The sequence below is a fragment of the Phragmites australis genome, chromosome 2 (assembly GCF_958298935.1).
Source record: "Phragmites australis chromosome 2, lpPhrAust1.1, whole genome shotgun sequence".
Taxonomy (NCBI): domain Eukaryota; kingdom Viridiplantae; phylum Streptophyta; class Magnoliopsida; order Poales; family Poaceae; genus Phragmites; species Phragmites australis.
Window position 1 is genome coordinate 39597615 of NC_084922.1, and position 21556 is coordinate 39619170.

The following is a 21556-nucleotide window of genomic DNA, read 5'->3' on the forward strand; positions in this document are numbered from 1 at the left end:
ACTCTTGGCAGTTGGCCGGATCGTTAGAGTGAAGACAAGGCTTCAAAGTTGTTGTGCGCCGCACGGCATAACCACCGTCGGCGCGCAAGTTTTTTTCTTGATGTGTCAAAGGTTCACTATTGCAATAGGGATGAGGGATTATCACACATAGAGAAGCATAAGATATCAATCCAGAGCCTAATTGAGAAACTAGGGATAAAAGAGGTAAAGTGTGTGTGATAACTTAACTAAGTGCATCAATTGCTGACTATGCATAATAATGTGGCGCGTCACATTGGATGAGGGATGAAAATGGGACGAAAGTGAACTTGAAGGATGACATACCAACTTGATAGCTGAGGGAAGAATATGAGCTTTGGGTAAAAGTTAAGGGATGAAAATAGCTACTCCGCCTCAAATAGAGAGAAGCATGTGTGATAGTAGTTGTTACTTACTAGCGGCCAAGAGGTATTTATCTGACCTTTCTATGTGACTTTAGTACTATCCAAAATATAGAAACGCTAATTGCTAATTAAGAATGTTATGTTTTTGGTTGCTATGGTTTTGCAGAATTTTCTGCTTTTTTGCTTCCTGTTCAACTGCACTGACATTAATCTTATCTAATTTAGAGTTGATGGAAGCAATTATGCGGATGACTAACTCATCTAGTTTTTTTTACATAACAAAAATCATATTCCATCATACCAATAGTGACCGTACAGTTAGCCGACAATCAGGCTATTCAGTCTTAAAATTTTTTTTGTCTTTGGTAGCTTAGGTCGCTATCTACGTAGCATAGTTTATTGGCTGAGGTCGCCTGTAAGTTTGATGTTTCCATTTTCTCTTTTAATGAAATACGCAAAATCACGTTCTGGAAGAAAGAAGATAATCTTAAAAATGACAAGTAGATTGTTCAGCGACATTTGAGCAAATCAAGAGATTTCTCCCAAACTACAGTAGTACTATATGCAGTACGTGAGCAGCTTCATTTTCCTTCAACCTTCCATCACACATATATGTAGCCTGGAAGTGGCACATGTAAGTAGACACCAAACTTCTATGCTTAACGGAAATCCACAAATCGAGAACATCTGAAGTGGGAACCGGAACGAACACAGCGAGGACTGAAGAAAAATCAGCAGCAAACAGGCCAAACCAGAGCCACGCGCGAATCGCCGCCGCCCAGTGGCCAGTGCCCAAGCCAAGGGGGACGCACCGAGCACGCACACGAATGGCCCGTACCTGGACTGGATCAGAAGTTGATATCTCTCCACCATGCGTTGCTGCTACGTCCTCCTCCTCCGGTTCTCTTCTCCGCCCACACACACACACACACAGAGAGAGAGAGAGAGAGAGAGAGAGAGAGAGACGAACAACCGAGTGGGAGGGCAGGGAAAGGGAAACCCCTCCGTTACCAATCCCGTGTGTCCTCTTCCCCTGTCTTTTTTGCTTCCCAAGCTCCATTGCCGTCTCAGATAAAGATCCACACAGATCGCTCCAGCTCCACACTCACGCACGCGCGCCATGCATGCATCCATGCCATGCCGTGGCCGCCACGCGCCACATCACCTGCCCGTTCCCTGCTTACATGTACCGGAGAAAAACAAACAAAACTGACAAACCATATAGAAGGATCAAGGCACACCAGCAGACTAAAAGTGAAACAAGGGAAAGGTCAAAAGGCACCCGTACATATAGTGGCAACACATAGGCCCCGATGCTTACCGTCTAGTCAGTCACGGACTCACGGTCTTACAGCAGACCGGTGGCGGCAGGATGGACCAGGCGCGGTATGTCGCGTGCTACCGCCAGTGGATCGCCGGCCAGGAGGCGGGCCTCGGCGAGCTCGTGGCGGCGTCGGCCAATGCCGCGGCCGGGCGCGCCACGGACGCCGAGCTGCGGGCGGTCGTGGAGCGGTGCATGCTCGGGTACCAGGACTACGTCACCGGCAGGCGCGCGCTGTCGCGGGAGGTCGGCACGGCCTTCTTCGCCCCGCCCTGGTGCACTGCCTTCGAGAACTCCGTGCTCTGGCTCGGGGGCTGCCGCCCGTCGATGTCCATCCGGCTGCTGTACTCCCTCTCCGGCGAGGGCCTGGAGACGCACCTCGAGGAGTTCATCAGCGGCCGCATCAGCATGCCTGGGGGCACGGGCCTCCTGGGGATCACGGCTGGGCAGCTGGCGCTCATCAATGATCTCCATCACCGGACGCTGCGGCAGGAGGATGCCCTCTCGGAGCGGCTCGCCACCCTGCAGGAGGACATCGCCGACCGCCCGCTCCTGCCCATCGTGCGGGCGCGCGAGCGCGAGCGTGCCATGGCGATGGCACAGCTGGGCGCCGCCGGCGCCGGCTGCAACGACGTGGTCGGGCGGCTCGGGTTGGCGGGGCCAGGAGGCGTCGACGCCGAGGTGGACGCGGCGTTGGAGAGCTACAAGGTCGGGCTGGCACGGCTACTGAACGAAGCCGACGGGCTGCGGATGGCGACGACGCGGGCGCTGGCGACGGAGATCCTGACGCCGCCGCAGGCGGTGGAGATGCTCATGGCCGCCAAGCAGCTGCACCTCTCGGTGCGCGACTGGAGCCGTAGGGGGGAAGGCGGTCAGCAACAGCTTGCGCTCCGCGCCGCAACGGCCGCCTCCGCCGTCCGCCCGAACCCATGACAGGCTCACCAGTCGCCATTCCTCCTCACCTTGCATGCTTGCAGCATCCCTTTGTACACAATCTGAAGCATCTGCCTTTCTGTCACCGTAGCATCTTCCATTAATCGTACAAAGTTCATGCATGCATGTGTTCCAGGTACTACCTATTAACCACCGTAGCTAGCTTCCTATGTCCGTGCTTGCATGTACGCACTCTCTTGAGTCTCTTCGTGTTCTTTCTACTTCTACTAGTCTTTGTTTGTTTCGTCTTTACTGCATTCCCTGTTCTTCTGTGCAGTGCACTGCGAGCTTATATATATGGTGCCTCCATTTTCTTGCAAACCTTAAAAGAGGAGGAAACGGTCCCGTGGACGTTTCATCTTCCCCTTATTTTTATCTTTGGTAAGGGCTGCCCATCGATCGTGTAGCTGTGGCCCGCTTTGCAGCAGGTGGGCGCTGTTGTCCTTTCAGACTTTCTCACCGGCCGGCGGGGGTGTGGGTGCCTCTGCCTGCCCACTTTTCCTTTTTTTTGTTGTATTTTCCCTTGCCGACGTGGGGCGGGCTGGAGGCCGCAACATGTGGAGCCGGCGTGCACGAGGACGCTCGCTTCTCGCCTTCAGTTCCCTGGCCGTTGTTTCGCCCGGCGCGACGAGCGAGTCAAACTGGCGCGCGCTGTGGCAGGCCGGCATGGCCCGTCTCTAGTGCCGCGCCGCGCGTCATTACGTTAGGCCGCGTACGGCGTGGCCGGCGCATGGGCGAGAGATGAGGGTGCCGCGGCTGCTTCCGCAACGAGTGCTTGCATGCAGGACGCGCGTCGTGCCTGATGACTCATAGTCACATGTGCTTGATCTCTGATTGTTTTAAGGGACCTTCTAATTGTCAATCTACTGTTTTTTTTTCTTTACGGTCCACAGGTTAACGGCGTACAACTTTTTTTTAACAACCGGGGCCTCCTACCGTCCTACGTGGGGCCTTCGTTGAAGGCACTTTAATGTCGCCAGTGCGAGACGGAAGGAAATTTTACGAAGTTCGACCTCACAAAAGAACGCGAGACTCTCATCTCAACCATTCATCCCGTGATCCAAAGGCTCAGGTGAGAGAGAGGGGAGTGGAGAGAGAGAGTATAGACACGTGTCGTGTAGAGAAAATGAATCTTTTGTGAGATCGGACCTTATAAAATTTTCTTTCGTATGATCCGTGGATGGAATCCGTCGGTCGGACTCTCACCTTAGAATCTAACCACCGAGCTCTATGCTCGCAAATCTCTTTTTTTCACTTTTTTTTCAGCCTTCATCCATTAATATCTTCTCTCTTTATTCCATGAAGTGGCAGTGCGACACTCCCACGACCGGTTGGCCTCCTCCGACATTGGCAATGCTCCCAGCGCTAGATCCGCAGCCACAGGTTGCCTCCTGTTGACCCGATCTTGATTTGACACCTATGCCACGGGCACCAGCTAGGCAGCTACTGTCCTTTAAGTTTAACAGATTTCTGAATTCTGAAACCCCTAACTTTAACCTTGTCGGTCGACAGTAAAAATATCTATTTTCAGTCAATTGAATTGTAGAAAATGTATTATTTTAAAGGCCGTGGTGATCCGAAGTAAGAGTCACCTTCGTAAAAATAAAATAAAATAAAATCATTTTAGGTTGCATATGGTCAACATGCTCGAATTTAGGTATTAAAAATTATTTTTAATATTTTGATTGAAATTCCGAAATGGTATAGCTCCCTTGTCTTGTAAACTCATTTCATAATATTAATATTATAATTTTACTATATGTTGTTTAAACAAGTAATTATTGGTAAAAATGACGTGCTGATGAACGTATTGGCGTTCAAAACACACACTTCTGTAACTCGAGGAAGTAATCCATTTTAGTTATTCAAACGACATCCTTCTGTCACGGGGAAAAACAATGTGATTTCTTCCATGGTCTTATTCATACTTATTTGGGGCTCATTTCAAGACAAATTTCGTATAACTGGTTTAACCTAGGAGTTTGGTTCACGTTTTTGACCGTGGGGATATGGCCCGAAGAATTTCCTTAAAATAGTTTATGTTCCATCTATTTCTTTTTAAGAGTACACTCAAGCTCAGCACGCGTCATACTTATACCGCTATTCACATTCACACGTGTATGTTCCTTACCTCACGTTAGAAATTTGTTAAGAGCAATGAATAACAGCTATACCAACTAAACGCGCACACTAGTATGTAGGTGGGACATGTTTTAAGAGTGTCTAGTTGTTTAAGAGGATGGCCTTAAAACTATACACAACCTCAAAACATGGCTCGGAACGGAACCCTTGCCTCTGCGCGCACGAGGTCCGAGCAGGGATGGGTATAAAGTGATCCGTGGATATTCGTAAATTTATTATAGTTCAATTTAAACAAATAATAATAAGTGGTTTCACGGATCATTTCACGTCCAAGATCAGAGGCCAAGAGCGCACAATATACTTTGTGCCTATTTGATAGAGCTCTTCCTAATTTAAATTTTCTGTGGAGAGTGATTCTCTAAAAGAAATGATTCTGTGGTTGAAATTAATTTTTTTAGAGTAAACTATATGAAGAAAGTGATTCTGTGCGGAAATTGAATCAGAAAAAACTGTTTTTTTCAGCTCCCTAACTTCTAATTCATTTCAGAGAATCATTCACACATATTTCACTCAGAGAGTAAAAACTGAAAACTGCTGTTTAGCAAAGCTCCCTTGATTCCAGCCGAGAAACTGCTCAGAAAACTCTGCCAAACAGCCCCTCAGTCCATTGGCTGCTCTGCTCACTCTCTTAGTTTTTTTTTTTGTTTTGACGACCCTCCTCTCTCTTAGTAGTTTTTTTAGAGGGTGCTCTCTTTTTTGAGAGAGAGAGAGAGGATAGAGGGTACTCTCTCTTAGTAGTTGTGTTGCTGTTAGTATGATGGGCTCCGGAGACTTTAGTGGCGGGCTCATGGGATGGCGGCATGGCGCTGTGATGCAGCGTGAAAGAAGCAATGGCCCAGGATTTGCCCCAATTCCTTGCAGCTCTACTCGTGAATTCCATCCTCTGAAGCTGAAGGCTGGTGCTCTTCAACCTCTGAAAATAGCATGTGCTGAACACGCCTGCACCACGTCCATGGTTGTCTTTCAGCAAAGAGCTCAAAATTTGGATGTCCAGGAACAAGATTGGCTAAAGTGCACCAACCTAGAAACTAATGGAATAAGACATTAAGAATGCTGAATGCATGACAAACACCACCATGGCCAGACTCGATTGATCAACAATGTGATGTCTCAATAGTGGAGGAAACGTCCTATGAATTTCTGATTCGCAACCTGCTACACCTCATTCGTACAGCAAAACACCAAGCTTATATATTCATGCTCCGGAAACCCGCACAGACGGTCATATGCAAAATACCGGAAGCCCAGAAATTCAGAAACATGTGGGCGGGCCTGATCAATTACAAGAGCAACACGGGTCAGTGCACGTCGGCAAATCAAGAACGCTCCATGGTCGGTCTCCTCGGCGCCACCGGCACAAGCGCCGGCGGCGGCGAGTCACCGCGCTGCCACGACCACACAATGTCTCCCAGCGATGGCTTCAGATCCTGCTTGTAGAAGTCCCGGAACTCGAGCGAGTCACCGCCTGTCTTCCTCATCTCCACCACGTGCACCGACGGCACCACCTCGAAGATCTCCGCCTCGATGGCGAGCGCGCCTCTCAGGCCGTCCTGGCTGCCCTCCATCTCGACCCTGCCCTTCTCCTTCACCTTGAAGCTGAGCCCCCGCGCCCCCGCGATCTCCTCCAGCTTGGACACTATCGTCGCCGTGGTCTCCCTGGTGGAGAACCGCGCCTCCGACCTGTGCTCCGCGTCGAACATCTTGGACAGGTCCAGCCCACTCGATCGCGAGATGATGTCGAAGGCGTTCATGCTCGACGGCATCACCGCGATGTTCGCCGACGACACGGCCACCTTGGACCGCTTCCTCTTCCGGGCGTCCTCCTCCTCCTCATCGTCGCGGTGGTGGTGGTCCCTACAGGCTTCCTTGCCGAGCAGCAAGGCAGTTTCGCTCGTTACGAGAGGCTTGTCGCTTAGGGGGCAGGGGCCTTTCTGGAACCAGGGCTTGTCCATGAGTTTGGAGATGGTGATCCTGGTCTTGGGGTTTGGGTCGAGAAGCCGGGCGATGAGCTTGCGCGCGTCGACGGAGAACCACGGCGGGCACTTGTAGTTGCTGTCCATGATCTTCTGGTACAGGCACACCAGGTTGGTGTCGTTGAAAGGGAGGTAACCGGCCAGGAGCACGAAGAGGATCACGCCGCAGGACCAGATGTCCGCCTTCGCGCCATCGTAGCCACGCTTCAGGAGCACCTAATTAAGCGCGAAAACACGTTACATTTGTCAGTGATACTAACCCTTTTTAATACTAACCAACAGTAAAATAATATCCAGATCCAAAAATTCTATTCCAATCAGGTTTTAGTTTGCAACCTTAAGTCTGACTCTCTTTGATCTCTTCGTGTCCGGCTGTCTCTATTCCTTCTCTCCCCCATCGGATCTCTCGCGGCCACGACCGCTGCACTGGAGGAGATGGCTGGCGAGGGGTCATGGTTCCTCTGTGATGCCGACATGATAGGCTTTGAGGGCTCTCTCGTGGTGGTTGGTGCCGGCGAGGAGCTGCAGCCGAGGCAGATCTACTTCGTGCTCCGTGCCAAGATGCAACGACATCGCCTCATCGACTTCGTGCTATGGTGTGTGCGCTACGTTGAGTTCTAGTTAGATCTGTGATGTGGCGTGTTGAGTTCTAGTTAGATCCGTAGTTAGATTCGTGCTGTGATGTGTGTGATGTGACGGTGGTCTTCGTGCCACCGTATTTTCTTGTGTAAGGGTGGAGCAAGACCGATCTATAGCATGACAGTGGTGGCAGCGGCGGAGCACGTTAGTGGTAGCAACAACCGAGTCGGCTTGTTTTCTTTTTTTAGCTCCCATAATTACTTCCACTATTGGTTCTACAATCAATAGTAATTGGAATGTGAGTTTAACTGTTCGTTGCGTACTGTCGGTTCTAAAACCGATAGTAAAAATTAATTTGAAACCGACCGTAAATACATATTCTACGGTAGTGGTCACACTTAGAGAAGACCGGCACGTTACATTAAGTGCACATGCACGCATGTTGTATTCGATCCTCGTTACCTCAGGGGCGACGTACGCTGGCGTGCCGCACGCGGTGTGCAAGAGGCCGTCGCTGGCGTCCAGCGCGCTGAGCCCGAAGTCCGAGACCTTGAGGTCGCCGCGCGCGTCGAGAAGGAGATTCTCAGGCTTGAGGTCGCGGTGGTACACGCCGCGGCCATGGCAGAACTCGACGGCCGTGACCAGCTGCTGGAAGTACCGGCGCACGACGGGCTCCGGGAAGCGCGTGCTCCGCGAGAGGTGCGCGAAGAGCTCCCCGCCGCTCGCGTACTCCATGGCGAAGTAGATCCTGGACCGCGTGGCCATAACTTCGTGGAGGCGGACGACGTGCGGGTGGTGCACGCGCCGCATGACGTCCACCTCGCGCTTCACCTGCTCCACCATGCCGGATCGGCGCACGGCTTCCTTGTCGAACACCTTGATGGCCACGGCCTCGCCGGTGGCCACTTTATGGGCCTTGTAGACCTTGGCGAAGTTGCCGCGGCCGAGGAGGCGGCCGAGCCTGTACCTGCCCATGATCACATGCGAGTCTTGGTTCTTCTCCATTGCCATGGGAAGCGAGGGAGGTGCTCCAAGTGATCATGGGCGAGGGTCCGGCCGGGCAAACGGCCGGACCGAGAGTGTACCGCTCTGCGCAGGGGTGGAAATGGCGGATGATCATTGGTAAGAGTCGTTGGGGTTTGATTTGTTCTATGAAATCTGAGGCTAGGAAGTGCTAGGTGATTATTGACCAGTGGTGCTGGAGGGGAAGGAAACGAGGAACCCTTTCACTAATTTTAGAAAGTCGTTGGTTAATTACTTAATGATAGAATTATGAACTAAATTAATAGCTTGCAAATTGTTGTAACACTATTTGTTTTATTGTGGAATAATTTCCTGCTTTGCCAATCCTGGAATTATGATGTTTGAGGCTAGCCATTCAATTGCGCGAGATGGTAAAACCTAGAATTATGATGTTTGACTGATGACCTATTAGTAATACTAGGCGGATTGGCGCGCCTACACCGCGCCTATTTTTTATTGCATAGAGTATGACAAAAAAACTAAAAATAGATTTACTATTTTTAGACATCTAAATATTTATTTATAAATTTATCAATATTTAATACATTCATTTAACTGTAGGAAAACAGTGGTAATTTCATGCATGCATATAATTTTAACATGTATACGATAGTAATATGAACATAACTAAATTTGTTTCATATTTTTTTGAGTTTTAGATATTTTCCTATACATTTTATATTATTCCAGCTAATTTATCAATATAACTATTATTCATTTCGCTATTTATTTTGTAGTTTCAAAAAAATTATGTGCGCATATATATATATATATATATATATATATATATACATATATATATATATACATATACATACGCACACGTGCACACACACACTTACCCGTATATATGTACATATATGTGGGACCCATATGAACACTAGCTATTGTGCCTTAGCCCCAAAATTGTTTCAATTCTTGGTCCTTTAATATGTGTAATAGATTTATTGTGCGGATTGCAGAACCAAGTTGACCGAGCTAAGTAATTTGATCGCTTCGAATGTAGGTTCATGGTCTTAGTATATTTAAGAACCTTTTCGATATAAAAATTGTAGTATGCACACTACGATATAATGTTTCAATTACTTTGTTTAACATTACAGATTTGGCTATTCCATGTTGCTTCAACTGACCTCTACTCAGTTCAACATGTATAATTTAATGTTGTTAAAGTTAAGCACCTTTAAAGTAGGTCAACATCAGTTTAAACGACTCATGCATGCATGTTGTTACATGTTCTTGTAGGTCTGCAAAATACCTCAAATTTGATACAAGGACATTTGGGATAATTGTATGACTAGAGGATAGCTTAGGCCTCCTTTGGAACAATGGAAAAATGGAGGACTTTCATAGGATTTGCAACCTACCGGAAAAATTCCTATAAAACCCTTTGGAACAAATGATTGCACCTCTAGAATTCCTATGAAATGGCTTGCCTCTTGAAAAAAATTCCTTAGTGTCTATCTATCTCTTCTGATTCATGTATTTTTTCCTACACTCTGTCCAAGCAGTTATTTATATAGTTTTCCTGTGTTTTTCCGTTCCATAGAATTTGAGGTGTTAGGGCACTCTAACCCTATGTGTTTTCCAATTCATGTGTCTTGAGAATCATACATTTCAAAAAAGGCTCTTAATTTTGAAGATTTGCATTAGTCCCAAGACATTTGATAATGATGTTGCACATATGTATAAATGTACATTTGATAATGACACTGTAAATATGACAGTTGTGTCAACTCATGTGGCGCCATCTTCTTGAAGCTACACTACACTACAATTCGTAACGGAATCCAAGCAACTATGAAAAGCTTTATGAGTCTAATTTATTGAATTGTATGCACCAATCAGTTCATCTAAAAGTCTAAGTTAATGAGAAAAAGTGAGTAATTCACTTATACTTCAATATTTTCTTTCACTTGGAGGCTCGCTCAGGCCTCAGATGTGGAAATAGGAGTCGGTTGCAATTTTTTTTAATTGCGTCCGTTAGGATTCAGACTCGAAACCTCTGACCCTGATGCTATATTGAGTTCCATGCACCGACCAGTTCATCCAAAAATATAAGCTATTAGAAAAATATGAACAATTCACTTATACTTCAGCACAACTACTAAGATTTATTGGTATAGCATCGGAGTACTAATCTGTAGTTGAGCTAATCACTATGTAATCCAAAGATCTTGCAAAACTTGATCAAACGTTTGAGAAGTGTTTTCACACTCTCAATCAGGTCCCAGAAGTTCTTTGACAAATGTTGCTCTTTTGCCGTTGTCAGTAACATTTTTGTGAAGGCACAAGAAGATGGAACATAGACACTTTCATCATATAACGAACAGTAGCAAAATTTGGGTGACGAATGAGATGAGGCTTCGGGAGTACTCAACGTCTCACCAGTTCTTGGCAAATCATAGAGCGGCAATCCTGAATCTGCCCATGTAATATGGGGTCTCACGTTACCTTTCAAAAGAAAAAAGAAATTCTGGTGGCAGGTGCGTCGACGACGGCAACAACAGGATATTCTGGAGTACATTGTTCAAAGCTATCCAAGAGGTCCCGTGTAGAGTAAACAAATGTATTAGGACTGAACGTGATGTGGTGAAGTATGTGTTGGTTACCACCCTGCTGGCTACTGCAATCCCAAACACAATGACAGCTCTCCGTGGATGAGGAAGACAATCATATATCGATTGTTAAGTTACCACTATATCATGTACAATTCGGTTCAGTGAAAGCTTCTCTACTCAACACATCATGACAGTTTTCAGGAGAAAAAGAAATCACATCGTAACAAAGTCAATACTGCCTGCACTGGCGGATAATTGATGCTTTGAACGTCTGCACAGTTTCTCAAAAACAACTTAATATCTTTTATAGCATGTTTTAAAAACTAACGTAAAGATATGTTGTTTTAATATATCTATCTACTATCTAAGTAATTGGACAACAAAAGAACATTCCTCCTTAATATCTTAAGGCCTACAAATTACCATGTTAATAAAAAAAAGCAAAATATCCCTATATATGTTTATAAATTACATATTTTTGTTATTACGAAAAAGAGCAGCAGCTGAGAGGAGCGTAATATATTAGTGTTGATTAAATTTGGCGATCTTGAGCCCCATATGGGCTATCAAAGGTGGCTATGATGACACCAACAAGCCTAGCAATACCGCATCGGAGGAAGAGAACAAGCGAACCGCGACCATGGCAATGCTCAATCAAACTGTTAAAAGGAAGTCACTGGCTGATTGGCGACAGAGACGACAAACAATGGTGAAATTAAGCCGTGATAGTTGTCTAGCCGCGCAAATGCTTGCGCGGGCCACCTGCTAGTTCGACCTAAATATTCACAAGATATCAATTGACAAACGTTAACAGGTTTGGCAGCACCCATATCAAACACATCCGTGCCCATCGCCGTTCATTTCTCTTTCGATCACCAGTCACCACCCGTGTTACTTTATCAGCGAATCCAGAAAAAAGAACATGGTCACGGATACGACGGCGACACAACCCATTCACGATGCAATCTTTATCTCTACAGAGTGCAGACGCGCAACAACGGCCCCCACCCGCCCACCCACTGACGCGCGCCGCCAACCCCGAGCCGCGCGCAGCCGCACACGGCGCTTTCGTGACCGGGCCCGGCCGCCCACGAGCGCCGGTGGTAGACCACCCACCGCCGGCTCACGTGCCCAACCGCGGCCGCACCTCCTGCCATGTCCCAATTGCTTGGACCCCTTGCAGCGTCCAAAACAGCGGCATTTGTCCAAGTCCGGATTCCTCCATTCAATAATGCGGTATCAAAAATGGAAGATCCGGAATCCGATCGACCGGCGCATGTGCCAGTCCAGGATGCACCCGATTCTATCAATCAGCAGACACACAGCAGATGGTCCAGAATAGCATAATGATTTTACCCAAAATTATTCGACTGCACCTAAAACCAATAGCAGGAGTAGACCACCCGCGATAGTACATTCGACAAACCTAATTAACCGCGGTACCAACCAACCGGAGTATGTACAGCCACAATCTCGCTACACCACGGACAATTCCATGTCCTCGAAGGGAAACAGGCTTATTATCCTCGAAGGGAAACTGGCTTATTAAGGCATGCGATAATGAGCCCATTGTCATCAGCAGGTGGAGCTACGCGAAAGGATCTTACTGCAAGGGATCTTAATGCCAACTGCGCTCAACTCTGTCTCTAGCCTCACGCCGCTCCGAATGTAGCTTCTGTCACCATTAGCTCCAGGCGAAGTGGCGCTGTTACCTTGGAAGTCTGCAGGAAGCAAAGGAAACTGTCAGATGGGTACAGCAGTACACTCTCCAACTCCTACTCCTATCACGATTTTCAGTAAACGTATAAACATCATTTTCATGCCTGTTTATAAGAACCAAACCAAATGATCTATGACCTATCAGACAGTTTGCATGTCTCAACACATTATATTGCCCTGCACAACACTAAAATTCAAGCCTTATTGGCTACATTTTTTGTGGCCGGCAGGAGTACAAGCCATGGAATCATACAATAGATTTCCATTCAACCAAGCTGGTCGGTGAAGCAGAAACTCCTGATTGTGGGACTGTGGGTACATGTGTAAGATTTGGCTACATGTTAATGTGCTCCATGTTTTTCCCTATGTGACTAAGATGTTTTGTCAGATTAAGAGCTCAACATGGATCCAGCATGGTATATGCTATCAACAACTGTAATTAGATGATTTTGATAGATCAGTGACGCTACACTAAGAGACAGAACATTACATTACCAAAAAGAGGAAACCGAACAAAAAGCCAGCAACCTACGAAACTCGCAAATCAATGCCAACATACAATAAACAACAAAATTCCTTATTGTCATCATCACACAAGCAAACTTGAATGGACGAAGATTATACTAATTTATTTTTCAAATTAGAGGGTACGGGGAAAAAGAGAATTGAAAACAACTGATCGCATGAATGGTACATAACAGATTAGCATGTCTGTCCTATTTAAACTTCCTTTTAGACGCATGCAGTCCCTAACTCCTTGGACATCATGATATTATTTGTCAGGGAAAATATGCTTTCACCAAACTGAACATAATATGCACCAAACTTTACATAAAATTATCCAATCATTACAATTTTGAAGGGGGATGCACCACATAAACATACATTGTTTATCTATGGAGAGATGAGGTACTATCCCAAGATTTCCACCTTGAAAAGCATGCTCAAAAAAGTGTAAGCAAAATTTCCTTAGGGAAAAAAAAATGGAAACACTCCCTCAAATTTTTCGCTCCATATCATGAGTGGTGGTGACATCAATGAGAACTAAAGTTGAAGGTTCCTATTTTTGAAAAGTTCTATCAGCACGAATTTCCACAATGCACTATACACTGTAAATTACTCGCAGCAACATTCAACAACAATATGGAAGTAATGCTGGTGTAACATGGAGTGATAAAGACAAATGAACCAGAGGTTCAAGTTCAGTCACTTAACATGTACTTGGTTGCTGAAAAGCTAGGTTTCAATAGAACAGTGCATAATCACATCAAAAGATTTTCAATGGTTAAAAATATGTACAATTGCATCTTACATAGATTTTATCACAAGTGGGGAAAAACTCCTCAATTGAGATGATAAATTATATTGAGATTACTCACATTTGAAACATATGTTGAAAGAAAGTGGATGTCAGTAAGCCAACATGTGCTCTAGAAATAAATAAAACAATCAGAAATCAACATGTGCTCTAGAACTAAGGTTGATAAATCTTTTGATCAAGTGCTGATACATTTTTCCAACAATCATTCGGTAACAAATTCCAGACCTCATTTTATATCTTTTTTATAAAAAAATTGTCTAACCAGTAAATTAGTGAACTAATCTGCTCGAGATTAGCAACAGAATATCTGTTGATACTAAGAGCAATGCATTTTTCTCAGAAGGCTATAAATACTAGCGACTTCAATTGCTGGGAATTAACCAAAACATGAGGCTTACATAAACTGTTATCTGGATCAGGAAATTTGTTACTGCTCACATGGAATTAACAATGCAAACATATCTTGACAGAATTGACATGAGTAGAACACATGATTTAAAATAGAGAAAGTGAGATCATGCAAATAAATATTATTAAGTAACTATTAGGCATACCATCAATTAATACCACATTCTTCTCAAGTGTTCATGTTTACCAAACACTCTTTATCCTCGGTTTCCTTGTAACCGCAATACATAAGCAAAAGGGGGTGAAAAATTATTACCTTCCGACCTACTCGGTATCAGTAGGTATACTTGGATCCCGGACCATGTGGTGGATGAGGTGCTGCATCCCTGGCTTCAATTCCTTGTTGCAAAAGTCCTCATACTCTTCGTTATCCCCAGCCTTCTTTTTTACCTCCACCATTACAAGGGGCGGTGTGAGTTCGAATATCTCCGCGCCAATTGTCAGTGGCCCCTTAACTCCTTCCCTTGTACCCTCTAGGCACACTCGCCAGTCCTTCCTCCGCAACTTGAAACTCTTCAACTTTGCAATGTCCTCCAATTTCGCTATGATATCCAACATGGGCTCAGCCGAGACGAACCTCAGCTCGTCCCCCTTTTCCTCAAATAACCCTGATAAGTTGAATCCCCTCGAGAATGATATGATATCAAATGCATTAAGGCTTGCTGGGCGTGGGAGTGACCCACGGGGCCTCTGTCTCTCATCAGACAACACTGTACCAGGGCAGGATGAGATAGAAGAGTCCGATTCTGACCCCGAATCATCACCCTCAACCTTTTGTGGAGGTAGAGGTGGCGGTGGAGGTGGCAATGGTGGAGGAACAGGATCAGCAGGCCCCATGTCCAGCGCGCCTTCCACATCATCTATCACGCTGTGCATCTGGTCATCCTCAATATAGAACTTGACTGGCTTGAAATCTTTCTTAAACCACCGGGACTCCATGACCTCCGCCAAGGTGATCCTAGTGTTGGGATTGGTGTCAAGAATGCGCATCAGCAAGCTGGTAAGGTCCCTGGAGAACCACCTCGCGCACCGGAACTCCCCCTTGTAAATCTTCTTGTACATGGCCATGATGTTCTTGTCATGGAAAGGGAGATACCCGGCCATAAGCACAAAGAGGATGACGCCGCACGACCACACGTCCGCCTTGGCGCCGTCGTATCCGCGGCGGGCGAGCACCTCGGGGGCGACATAGGCCGGCGTGCCACATAAGGTGTGGAGCAGGCCGTCGGGGCGGAACTGGTCGGCGACGGCGGAGAGGCCAAAGTCCGATACCTTTAGGTCCCCGTGCTCGTCAACGAGGAGGTTCTCGGGCTTGAGGTCCCGGTGGAAGACGCCACGGGCGTGGCAGAAGCCGACGGCGGAGACGAGCTGCTGGAAGTAGCGGCGGGCGACGTCCTCCCTGAGCCGCCCCTTGGAGACGCGGGAGAAGAGCTCGCCGCCGCGGACGAGCTCCATGACGAAGTAGATCTTCGTCTTGGTGGCCATCACCTCGAACAGGTGCACGATGTTCGGGTGGCGCACGCGGCGGAGCACGGCGATCTCGCGCTTGATGTGCGGGACGAGGCCGCTCTTCACGGCCTTCTCCTTGTCGAGCACCTTGATGGCCACGCTCTCCCCCGTCTCCGCTTGACGCGCGTTGTACACCTTCGCGAAGGTGCCGTGGCCCAGGAGGCGCCCCAGCTCGTACTTCCCCATCAGCAGTCCCCCGGCGCCGCCTCCATTTCCTCCTCCTCCTCGCTTGGCCACCGCGGCGGCGGACGGGGCGGGCCGCCCCGCCTCCGGCGACTGGTCCGGCGGCGGCCGCGTGGTGGCCTCCATCGACGGGTGGTTGGAAGACGAAGCGATTAGGCGGAGCGGCCGGCCACGGAACTATTCCCTGCTGCTTCTCTCCAGCAGTCTCTGGCGCCTCGCGTTCTTGTGGCCCTGGAGCCTGGTTGGCAGGGGAGATTTTTTTCGTCTTCTTGTTTTGTATTTTTGCTCGGTGCTTTATGGCTTTACGCCCTCGCTGTTTCCGTGTATTGCTGGGATGGGTCCGTGTCGGCCGTGGGTGGAGGGGGCTTTTGGTGTACAGCCTTTTCTGATTTGCCCTAATCTGGGGATAGTGATTCGTGTGCGGTGTTTTGGTTGCTGTATGTAAATAAAAAAAAATATTTTTTAGATAATGTAAACAAAAATATTAACCAAGGAAAAAGTTGAATACTTATTAATTGGAAAATGATAAAGCACTACAAATGTACAGTAAAGCTACACATTACAAGCAACTTTCTTGAGGCTTTATGCTCATTTGCGTGAGTGCTCAAGATTCATGTAAGGGAAAGTTAGCTATGTGTCTTTAGTTTCAAAATATGTTGGCTAGAGACAGCTCATGAGGTTTTATGATGTTTATTGGGTAGGATTTTTAGGGGAAAAAAATGATATTTACAAAAAAGTTAGGTTTTCATAAAAAGGTTTTGACTAAATTGTGTGTGTTTATCGAAACTTTTCCGACAGGTGCCTTATCCATCGACCATTATCGTGTGGCTTTTAATTTCATTCATGTCTTATCTTTTAGATTTAGTGGGGTCATTGCTCTCCTGCGACAATATGTTACATCGTTGCTTATGTTAAGACCATAATGACACAACCTAAGGCATCATCTTGACTCTCCAACTCACGTTAGGGTGCTCTATCACTGATTAATAACAAGGGTTGTCAACTCGGATTGAGGCTACACCCTATTGCTATCGCATATCGCTCTGCGCCCATTTTTCCTTCATGTGAAACCCTATCAATTAAAAGGAATCTATTAACTAGCGACATTCCATTATGTTTTAGATGTTTATTAGGTAGTTTTGACTAACTTATGGTCGTTGTTGGAAAGTTTTATGGGGACCACCAACTATCGCATGCCATTGATTTCATTCCCGCCCCACCTTTCAAGTTCATTGGTAGTTGCACCTCTTCGACGACACGTCGTTGCTTCTCTCTCGATACCACAATCCAAGGTGTCGCCTTGCTCATGTGCACCAACACATCAGTCGATGTGCCTGGCGCCTTTACCGTGAGGCTTGTCACCCCTACTGAGGCTACAACGATGCACCATACCGTCTTTTGGCTCTTTCCCCTTCCCACAAAACCCTAATTGCAAGGTGACAAGCCCCACACCATGAGATGGTTTATTAAGTTCATGCATTTGACAACTCCAAGTTAAATTTTCTTGCAAACCTGAGTTCACAGCTGTTGAGGAGTTCCCTCTTTGCCCATAAGTTTTTTTTAGCTCTTATCATTTCGATCCAACACAACTAGTTGCTGAATACAATGTTGTTGTGTTTTTCTTCTTCTTTTTTTTTTTGGGCTAGGGAGGTGAACACAACGTTGCTTACCAAGTGGCAATGCAATATTTGCTAATTATAATACATTGTTTTTTCTTCCAAAACAAAGTTTGGTAAGCGAGGCGGTGCATTTCTTCATTTATGCGAACACTCCATTTCCCATTCACGTTTCCAGGCCAGCCGGAGCCGTTGTTTCGACAACACATTCACGCGATTACTCTATCTTTAGGCGTGCTACGCGACCTTAACGGCCTGCCAGCAGCCAGATGGCGCTCATGCTCCCCAGCCCCGTGCTAGCTTTTGACAGCACGCGTCAAATGTAAGCCGTAGCGTGCTGCTAATCCAGCCATTTCCTCCCTCTTTATTTCCCGTCAGTTTCCTTTCTTTTCTCCCCAGCAGCACTCGTGCTAGAGTAGAAAATATCGGAGGTTTCTCTTCTTTAGCAAACGAAACTGCGCTACCGCCAAATCACTTTCTAAAGAGCAAAAGCCAAAAAGAGTGGCAAGGTTTGAGCCGCGGCGTACGTGGTGCGCGGGCAGTGATCGAGCTGGCGAGCGGGCGGACAGGTGTGGCGTTTCGGCTGGTGCGCGACCGCCAGCGCCAGGGAGAGGGGGCAGGGCAGGTCACCCAGGCAGGCCGGTGTGGTCGTCGCGCGCAGGTGGTAGTATTCGCCTCCTACCACCCCAGATATCATAAACAAAGAGCGTCACGTCGCCGCGCGGCGCGGCGCCACACCGGGAACCTGGGAGCTGGGGCGGCGCGTGACCCCGAGCCCGTACCGGAAGGACGCGGGCACGGCCGCGGGGGCTTGGGTCGCGTGAGGCCGTGAACCGACCGACGCCGGGCGTGTTTGGTTGGAGCCCTGCCACGCAGCTCCGGTGCGCGCCATGCAGCTGCTGCCTGGCCAGGCAGCTCCGGCAGGGGAGCAACGAAACAGGCCCGCCGTGCGTGCGTGCGTGCGCTCGCTTGGAGAGTCCCGTGCCTGGGAGAAACGCGTGAGCCAGGCAACGGAAACGCTCCCGGAATCTGCTGGCTCACAGCTCATAGCAGGAGTGAAACGCCACAACGCATCCCAGCATTTTACAACGTCAGTAGTTCAGTGCCATTATTGACGTAATTCCAATCTGAACTGGAGCCCTCAAAAGAGAGAGAGAAGTTCTAGGAGGAATGCATTGCTGTAGCACATAGGATGAAGAGTCACCACTGGCTGTACGTGCTACTTTTCGCTGCAAACTTTAACGTGCGAACACCAATGTCTTCATTCACCCAGGCAACCAGTCAAACGGACAGTATACCACTCAGAGACATATCACCCAACAAAGGATTGCGGTCCAGATAGATACGCAGCGAAAGGGACGGACACCAGAATGGGCGACGCAAAACGAAAGGGACGGCATGTCACGGCCTATCTACGGCACAGGTGTCGCGGTTCGTCCTTTCGCTTCTGGAACGGGGCGAGCATGTATTGGGAATGCTCTCCGTGTTTTCTCCTTGTACCAAGTGGCCTTCACACAAAGCCAAGACAGGGACTTCGCAGAATGGTCAAATTTCGCCTAAGACGAAGAAGAGAAACCGGAAGTGCCCTCCAAGAAAAAAGGAGGAAAGAGGCACAGGAAGTCACTCGGCTAGTCAAGCAATGTGGGGAAGGAAGCTTGAATACAGGCCACGAGTTTGTGAGTTCAGAACTGTTCGGATTACCCGTGTTCTTTCAACAAGGAAGGTTTGCTCGAATTATTATGGCAAGCCCACATCACATGATTATCGCGAAGCTGAGGAGTGCGGCCCCCTGCAAAAGCAAGTGAAAGGCCGGCTCTCGCTAACCTGAACGACATTTCTCCATTGTGCTTGTGCAAGCACTAAAGCGAACAGAGCCATCCCCTGCTGACGATTGGTGGGCAGGTTACCTATTAGGGAATGCTGATATCTTGTTTATGCCTTGTTTCTCGGCCACAAATTGCACGAGGAGGAAGAGCTAGGCTCGCAGCAATGGTTGGGCAAAACCCATATATGGAGGGGGCGGCGGCGGTGGGGGTGGCCGGAAGAAGACTGCGCGCTAGTGCTATCGCATCGTCCAGCCTAACCCATATATGTAGTGGTGCTTGACATTTTTTTTTCGATGGTGCTTGATGTATTCTTTTTGGGACAATTATATGTAATAGATGCCATCAAAAGTTATTAAATCATTCATCTATCAAAAAAGAAGTTCTCGTTCTTTCCGTGCTACTACTTTAAATTTTCCTTTTCCTATATGGTGTTGTCATCATAATGATGTTAATACCAATAACACGTAGGAGATGAATAAACTAAATTTATCTTCCAATGTGTAACGCTATCGTCAGCTCCATAACATATAGAGGATGAAGATTTTAAGTAGTGACATATGAGAAAAACACTTTTTTTATGGCAAATTGAAGATTTCAAAGTTTTTCAAAGGCATAGAAAGAATTATCTCTTTCTTTTTTGAGTCCACCACACCGTAAATCATATTGCTCAGTGGTGAAGTCGGGTCTTAGGTGGCGAGGTGGCAGAAACGCCGGCGGTCACAAGTGATAGAGGACAACCAGATAGAGATGGTCATGTCGGGCGCTGTTGCAGACCGGTTAGCACGGGAGCGGTCGGAGAGGGAGATAGGCCGGGGGCAAGGAAGTAAGATCATCTCCAACCATATTCCCTTCATTTCGTTCACTTCCCGATTTTCTTCCCCGTTCTCATTCCCTTTATTTCCTCTCATCTCCAACAGCTTCCCCTCGAGGGGAATCGCGAAGGGAAAGGAGAGAGAATCCCGTCCTGAAGGGAATGACCCTGGGAATCTCGTCGTGACGGGAACTGTGAAGGGAAACCGTTGAAGCGCTGAAGGGAACGAAAATCCCGTCGTGAAGGGATTTTGGTCTCTGAAAGAAAACCGTTGGAGATGATCTAAGCACGCCGCCGTAGGAAGACGTGGCAGATTTGCTTTGGCTGGTGGTTAAGGAAATGTTGTCGTCGCCTGAAAAGATAAAATAAAATAGCTGACTGAATTTTAGAAACGCCCTTTTTTTCATTTCGCCCTGCATTGTGCTACTGTACGCTGCCCAATGACCTTTCTAAGCCATTTAATCATGCTGGCTCCTACGCCACCTTGAACACCTTATTTATCATGGCTTCAGTATCTACGATCCTCTATTGACTACATGGCCTCTATTGTCAAATCGTACCAACTATAATCAGCACCACCGCAAAAACGATGCTATCGTTGATCCTTCGCATGCTAGTGCATAAAACTCAAACCAAAAACCGTATAAACTTCCTATATCGAAATTTGTTGGGAGCGTTAGCAAAGGAAGGCGGGAGTCCAATTTCAAAAACATGACCATCAATATATTTTTAATTAATTAGATATAAAACATAAAATTATTATTATAGTATAGATAAAAAAGACTTTCTCAATGTTATAATTTTACTGTTAAAAAACATATTAGAATATAAGTTAGAGTCAATATTGCATTTTGATACTAATACCAGGTCGATATTCAGTAAGTGAGAACACCAGCATCGGACGCTAGTGTGCCATTGAGCAGGAAAAATGGAAACCGACCAAAACTGGAGGAGCGCACTTCAGCAGGAGGGAACTTGGGCTAGCGAGTGGGGTTCAAGTTTTGAACCAGGATCTAGGTCCCGTTTTACACATTTTATTGATAGCTTCTGTTTTTCAAAAGCTATAAACTGAAACAAATATATTGTTTTATTATTGATTTTTAAAAACTAAAAAGTTAGATTATGATAAATAAACTAAAAGTTGATAAACTGATAGAGGGTGACTTTTTTAAATAACTATTGTATTGAAGACTTAAAAATTTCTCATAAAAATTAATAGCTTTTAGCGTAAGCCACAACTTTTAGCAA

At 46.8% G+C, this 21556-nt stretch overlaps 3 protein-coding genes across 5 annotated transcripts; 1 reads left to right on the forward strand and 2 right to left on the reverse strand.

Moving 5' to 3' along the window:
- Positions 1-1323: 1323 nt before the first annotated feature.
- On the forward strand, positions 1324-2950 carry LOC133908788 (protein DOG1-like 3). Its single transcript, XM_062350944.1, has one exon. The coding sequence runs from the start codon at positions 1756-1758 to the stop codon at positions 2635-2637; it is 882 nt and encodes a 293-aa protein (XP_062206928.1). The 5' UTR covers positions 1324-1755; the 3' UTR covers positions 2638-2950.
- Positions 2951-5903: 2953 nt separating this feature from the next.
- Positions 5904-8452, reverse strand: LOC133910101 (CBL-interacting protein kinase 30-like). Its single transcript, XM_062352618.1, has 2 exons — positions 7794-8452; positions 5904-6968 (listed from the first exon to the last, which is right to left on the reverse strand). Exons 1-2 carry the CDS (start codon positions 8340-8342, stop codon positions 6096-6098), a joined length of 1422 nt encoding a protein of 473 aa, XP_062208602.1. The 5' UTR covers positions 8343-8452; the 3' UTR covers positions 5904-6095.
- Positions 8453-12244: 3792 nt separating this feature from the next.
- On the reverse strand, positions 12245-16316 carry LOC133908789 (CBL-interacting protein kinase 19-like). 3 transcript variants are annotated; one of them, XM_062350946.1, is made up of 2 exons: positions 14620-16316; positions 12245-12627 (listed from the first exon to the last, which is right to left on the reverse strand). In XM_062350946.1, the coding sequence occupies exon 1, from the start codon at positions 16179-16181 to the stop codon at positions 14628-14630; it is 1554 nt and encodes a 517-aa protein (XP_062206930.1). In that variant the 5' UTR covers positions 16182-16316; the 3' UTR covers positions 12245-12627; positions 14620-14627. The 3 variants fall into 3 exon arrangements, with proteins under 3 accessions (XP_062206930.1, XP_062206929.1, XP_062206931.1); XM_062350945.1 differs by having other exon boundaries at positions 12245-12636; positions 14620-16315; XM_062350947.1 differs by lacking the exon at positions 12245-12627 and adding an exon at positions 12672-13694.
- Positions 16317-21556: the final 5240 nt, after the last annotated feature.